The sequence below is a fragment of the Phoenix dactylifera genome, chromosome 6, assembly GCF_009389715.1.
Source record: "Phoenix dactylifera cultivar Barhee BC4 chromosome 6, palm_55x_up_171113_PBpolish2nd_filt_p, whole genome shotgun sequence".
NCBI classification, from domain to species: Eukaryota; Viridiplantae; Streptophyta; class Magnoliopsida; order Arecales; family Arecaceae; genus Phoenix; species Phoenix dactylifera.
The window spans coordinates 4,291,120-4,297,891 of NC_052397.1; the positions used below are offsets into that span (position 1 = coordinate 4,291,120).

The window sequence follows — 6,772 nt, forward strand, 5'->3', positions numbered from 1 at the left end:
GGGAGGGTATAAGTAAAATAGGTCGGCGTGCCCAACACACGACCCGGTTTGCCCGCATCGAACATTCTCCTGGCGGGGTGGGGGGCCCAGTGGGGGCTGCTACGCGGGGTTGGGCTTGTCCCTTCCTCCCCCCAGCTCCCTTTTTTTAGCAAAAAAAAAAAAAAAAAAAAAAAAAAAAAAGGAGATCTTCTCTCATCGCATACATAGCAACATAAAAAGAATTGAAAGATGCTCGGAGGACTTCGATAGTACATGCCTATATATATTCCAGTGGATAACTGTAAAGGAGGCTTCTCAACGAACATATCTTTGCTTAGTTTTTTGGGCAGCCACGAGTGCAATGAAATTAGTTGGAAACAAAAAGGCCAAAGTTTCGAACTTGTTGACAAGTCAAGCAAATTCAAAAATGCAACAAGCACAGACCCAACATATATATAAAAGCAGGTAAATTCTCTCATTTCGTAATATTCATGATCATTCATCTTACAATTTGGATAAAAATCTAGTTTTAAATATTCAATAACCAAGGATTTTGAGATGGGCATCCTCCTCTCTCTTTTAGAATCTCGTAATTCTTTTCCATTTGTTTTCAAGGTCATGCTCTGAGAGTCAAGAGTTCTAACACCAGTATTTAGAGGCTTGCTTGTAAGTTTGGTAGAAGTTAGAGAAACCACAGTAAAGTATCATGATGTCTTTACAAAGTTCTTATATCATTTAAAGATTTCTTCAAATCTTTGGAGGGCATCTTATAGCTTCACATAGACATACATACTAGGGTGGAAAAAATAAAAAAAAAAAGTAATATTTAGTTACTTTATTTTGCTTTCTTTTTTCATTTTTGGAGAGAAAACTACAAAATCTTAATTGACAAATCCCTAAAACAAACCATTAAACTACCACCAAAAAAAAGAAACAATGTACTCAAATAAGGACATGAAATTGTAATATCCCTAATTTTATGTATCTTTTTCCATGCTACAGCCAAACTGTCAAGGTTCTTTCTCACCTCTTTATTCTCCAGTATTATGACCCTGAACATCCTTGCCTACAAGGTTGCAGTGGCCCTGGTGACAAAGCAATTACTAGATACTGCACCACCGAGTGGTTATTTTCTCTCTTCCTTGTTCTTTCTTAAAACTGCAGAATTTGTTACGGAACAGAGTAGATCATATTAAGCCTAGCTCAAAGTCCTATGAACTTTTATTTAGATAGCTACCAAAATATATATTTATTTGGGCTAGTCAAGTTTGCTTTTACAACAAGGCCAACCACCTTTATATTCTTCAATTCAGATCTGACCAGCATTCATAACAAGATTAACAGATAACTGACAACGATCGAAGTACAGAGAAAATCTTTGCCAAATCCAGTGTAGTCTGGTTGCATGGGCTATTTGCCAACCCAATCCAATGTGCATCCCCTTTTGCTTTTCAGGTAAAAAGAGGAGCTGAGCTATATTGCAAGAAACAGAATTACAAGATCCAAAATACTACAGAACTAGATATTATAGCTACACAACCTTTAAGCACAGAAGTATAAATATGAACTCTGTGACAGAGAGCAGGAGAGATGGAGAGACGTATGCTTGAAGACTTTGAATGGTGGTACAGATGAGGGAAAAAAAAAACATTTCAATGACTTTTGCTCTTATCTCTTTCAAGGTATTATGTGATTAGGTATGACTTTTCTTCTTTTTTTTTTGACAAAATGAATAGCTATTACTTGATTCACAAATATGTTGTATAATTGTCTCTTTCGAATTTATCTCGAGCGAGTCAACGAGAGTGCAGGGTCAGAAGGTCAAGTTGGACCAAGAACAAGGGAACACGACTCTCGAATGGTTACGGAACCACCCTAGACTTCAAATCAAGTATAGCGTACCATAGAGATTGTAGATTGACTTCTACTTCACCTTGTCAAACAATACCTAATGAAAACTACACCGAATAAAATTACTTTTGTGTGAGTGTCCTGTGTTGTAAAATGTAAAACCAGGGGTCTTCTGAATTCCGCCATTCTTCTTTTTTAAATAAAACAAAATCAGTTTTCTTTTACCTTATTTTAGATTTTCAAAGCTAAAGGAATATTTGACAGTTATATCTGTTTATTGTGTTCCAAAAAAGAGTTATATCTGTTTTATGTTTTATATAAAATAAAACATATAAAAATATGCAGCGATACAGCAGTTATAATAACATATTGGCACTTGCATAGTGGCACTTGGGGCAGCTTTTAGATGACAATAGCTTTATAAGGAGAAAATACAAAAAGAAAAAACTATATTTATAAATATCAATTGCCCTCGTTAATATATCTAATTTATAATTATTTTAAAAATTAAAGAGAAAGATATCATGGAACCTAACAAGCTCCAAATCTAGTGGCTTTTCTATACAAAAAATATTGACAGTAACCTAACTCATTCAACTTGTGCCTTTTTTTTTCTTTTCTTTTCTCTTTTTTTTTTTTTTTTTGCCGTAGCTATCCAAACACCATTGCACCCAGTAATTTTATTGTGCGTTATTGGTGCTAGTAATATATCAAAAAAAATTTATTTTAAGTTGCTCCAGCTGTAGATACTTTTTCGGCGGCATTGACGTCAATTTATTGGTTGTTCTTTGGATTCTGCTCCCACCATCTACATCCTAAACTTTGCCAAGTTCGGAACGCAACCTGCTCATTAATGGAGGGACAACCCTATCCTCCATGAATGGATGGAACCAATGCTTACGAAATGACACCGCCAAGGCACTCCTTAACCATTTAGCCCACCAACTGATTAATTTCCAAACTCTCTTATTTCTTTTCTCCCAAAAACAACAAACTCTCTTATTTCCTTTCTCCCAAAAACAACAAACTCTCTTCAAAAACTTTAATAATTAATTAAGCTGTTATAACTAAATCAACCATCTTCTGAGAAAGAAAAGTTAAAAAAATAATAAAATAAAATAACAACCATTATCTAGTTTGGTCATTAGCTGAATTTTTCTTACCCTAGCCATGGCAAGTTCAAATGGTTTCCTTGCATGACAAGCACCATTTGATAACCATCTAGGCTATCTAGAATTCTCTAGAAGATAAGAATTACACCAAAGCCAGCCTCATCAGTATGTGGTGGTTGTGTTGGTAAATTTTGCTTTGATGAAATGGTCCACCCCCACTACATAGCTTGGGGACCAGGCTCCCCCCCCCCTTTGGGCTATAGTCTATAGAGGAGGTAAAGGCCTGACCTTCTCAGAGGCCTAGGGTCTACATCCATGGCTCCACGCACCAAGCATGCCCCCAATAAATGAGAGAAGTAAACTTCGGGCCTTTTTTAACGCCCCAGCTGGGCCTTTTGCAGGAACGGCCTCTGTCGGCCCGAAGCTGCCAAACTTGTGCCTTCACCTCGTCCTCTTACGTGCTCCCACGTGTCATGTAGATGAGGTGCTAGCCGTTGATCATGGGATGGGTGGTCCCGCCCACTTGAATGCCCAAGTAAACGGTGGGAAATAATAGTCGTCAGTGTCGATGAGCCTGATGTTGTGCAATGTTTGGGTGGATCACGGTTGTCAAATGACGTGGTGGGCCCAACTTCCTGGTCCACCACTTGATCACAATTGGGCCAGTTGACAACAGGTAAGAATGGACATAAAAAAAAAAATTGTATCTTATGCCATCTATGGCCTGCAGGCGTTTGGTCATTCAAGGTTCTTGCAAAGTCCACAATGCTAATAAATATTAATAAATAGTAACATACGACCAGCAAGAATGCTTGCACCAATAGATAAGGTTATGACCATTGATCTAGCATCAGGAAAATAGCATTCGACAGCAATAAATTAAGTCATAATAAAAGAAAAATATTTCATGGGCGTATGTATTCTAGATTGGTTTAATAAATTTAATTTACCCAAAAAATAATAAATGTGCAAATGCATCAACTCTGCACCATCTTTTCACTGGTGGTGACAGGATTAGTGGGAACAGGTCCATCAAAAAGAAAAAGGCATGCCACCTTAGGTGTGGATTTATCTTCTACTGGGGGTTTGCTTGGTTTGAATTTATCTTCATGTTATGGTCTAATTTCAGTGATAATTAAGTGAGTTCTACATGGGTTTTAGTTGGCTGACTATAAAAATAATACTAGTATTTTAGCCAAAAAAGGAAAAAATTATGTTGGTGCTATAGGGCACCCGTCATGCACCCAACCACTTGGTACAAAGGAATTTGTGCAATTTGCCGGGTTTGTCCTAATGCGCATGCATGACTGGTTGGGGTCTGAAGCATTTTTCGTTTTTTAAATGAAATTGGCATCTTGTAGATTCTCCAAATAATAGGTCTATGATTACCCTCACTCAAATACCAAAAATATCAGCAAATGATCGTTAGATTGCCAGTGGTAGAATATGATAAGAAATCCTAGAATGTCTTGTACTATTTATAGCAACCTTTGAGGGTTGAGGCTCCCATCACGCAACAAAGTCTGCTCCGTGTACTTTCCATCCGGAGTCAAGAAAAGCACCCCCACGATTCTTCCATCCTACCTCCCCTCCACTTTCCTTCTCTACTCTTCCTTTTAGAGAGAGAGAGAGAGAGAGAGATCATACGCATGAGAAGCCGCTCCTCCTTCAAGAACAACAAGACCATGGAGATGGAGAAGCCTGTGCTAAAAGATGAGCCTCATCTCTCGGGTGCCTACATCCGCAGTCTCGTCAAACAATTGAGCTCCTCCAAGTCTAAAGATCCTATGAATATGAAGTCTCCAAACCTAGCGCATGGAGATAGGCTTCCTCTAGACCTTGCTAAACATGGTGAATGCCATAGTGAAGTCCAACAACAACAACCACCACCGCGGCCATCACAATCTCAGCCACCTAAGAAACAAGTGAGAAGAAGACTCCACACAAGTAGACCTTATCAAGAAAGGCTGCTTAATATGGCGGAAGCTAGAAGAGAGATTGTGACTGCACTCAAGCTTCATAGAGCATCTATGAAACAAGCAAATGAGCAACAGCAACAACAACAACGGCAACATCAACTTCCATCTGTACCATCAGCTCTACAAACATCTCCACCAACCTTAGAGGAGCCACACCAAGAGTTGATTGATTCTAGAAGAAATGTTAGGACCTATCCATCCAACTATACCTTTTCTAACTACCTACCTGACCCCTCTTTCTCACGCTTTGTTTACCCTTCTTCTCTTGCTTGGGCTTATCCATCAATCCCACATCTATCCATCGATAATCTCAACCTTCCTCTCCCTAACCAACCCTTAGGCCTAAATCTCAATATTCAAGGCTTCAGTGACATCGACATCTCCTTTTGCAACAACCATAACAAAAATCCACCAATTCAGTCATCACCATCACCACCGCCATCATCTTCTCATTCTTATTCTTACTCTTCTCCTTCTACTGTGTCGGGTCTTAAATTACCATCCGTCTCAAATATGCCCCCATGTGTTTCCGAGGTTGTATCAGACCCAGTTTCTTCGATATTGCATCCCGTTATGGATGATAAGGAGATTGCTGAGATCCGTTCAATTGGAGAACAGTATGATATGGAGTGGAATGACACGATGAACTTGGTCACATCAGCATGGTGGAGTAAATTCCTTAAGCACATGGAAGAAAGCCCCAATAAGAGGATGAGAGGACTAAATGAAGATGGTTTTCATGTGTTCGATGAGGCTTTGGACATACCATCTTGGTTGAATGATGGCTCTGTTGGGGATGGCAAGGACAACTACCTCTTGCAACAACAGATGGATGACTACTGCCACACAAAGGACTACTTAAAAGATGTTACCTTGCCATGGTATGAAAAGCTCTATGCTCCCTGTGGATCTATTGTAGCACTACATATATACTAAAGATTTTGAGCTCTAGTGTATTTGCATTCCATTTATTTTGATTCATTTTAAAGTTTTGGAATCTAACAGAGTATCTTAATCTTATTGTCATCCATGTAGATGTCAATGTCTTGTAGGTTACAATCAATTCAATTATTTGTGTAATCAGATTTCAGAAATGCCTTTAACCTAGCTACTTGTCTAGATTTAAACACAAACTGGTAGTTACAATAATTTAATCAGGTTTAAACTGACTACGGGCTTAATTTGACTCATAAAACTTTCAAATGGAAAAGAATTCTAATATGTTTTATTACACTCATTATATTGGAACTGATTTTGTTTCTATTTTGGATCTATTTCCTTTTTACTTTACAGGTTGGATATTGGAGAAATCGATGGTTGGGATGCAGAATGGCTATCATAGTGAGACTGCTCAATTTTGACGGTGGATCTTTTCCTCACCATTATAGTTATTATCTTTCTTCATCTTAGTGACTCCAATAAAGTCTTGCTAAGATAAAATAGCAAGCTTTTGAGATTATTACAATGTAATGAGGAAAGAAAAAAGAGCCTCATTTTAATTGAGAAAGATGAACCAAAAGTTTTTGACTCAACTCATCCCCTTCACACCGCCTAAATTCTAATAGAAATTGTTACACATTGGTAACGAAAAAGTTACATATAAATGAATTATAGCTAGATTTCTTGAAATGAACATCGAAATTTTTAACAATCTCTTGATATTATCAAACATAAAATACATTAAAAAATTAAAGTCCGAACAAAATTGTTCAACTTATGCTTCTGATATATATGGCTAAATAACCAACATATCATATTTATAACCTACTAATTTATGATGATATTATGGTGAAAAAAACAAAAGCATATCTAACCTCTGGAATGTACATCGACTTTCCTTCTTTTGCTATT

The 6,772-nt window shown here is 37.6% G+C and overlaps 1 protein-coding gene across 1 annotated transcript; it reads left to right on the top strand.

Annotated features, from left to right (window-relative positions):
• Positions 1-2,962: 2,962 nt before the first annotated feature.
• Positions 2,963-6,550, top strand: LOC103705172. Its single transcript, XM_008788798.4, has 2 exons — positions 2,963-5,802; positions 6,215-6,550. The coding sequence occupies exons 1-2, from the start codon at positions 4,592-4,594 to the stop codon at positions 6,261-6,263; spliced, it is 1,260 nt and encodes a 419-aa protein (XP_008787020.2). The 5' UTR covers positions 2,963-4,591; the 3' UTR covers positions 6,264-6,550.
• Positions 6,551-6,772: the final 222 nt, after the last annotated feature.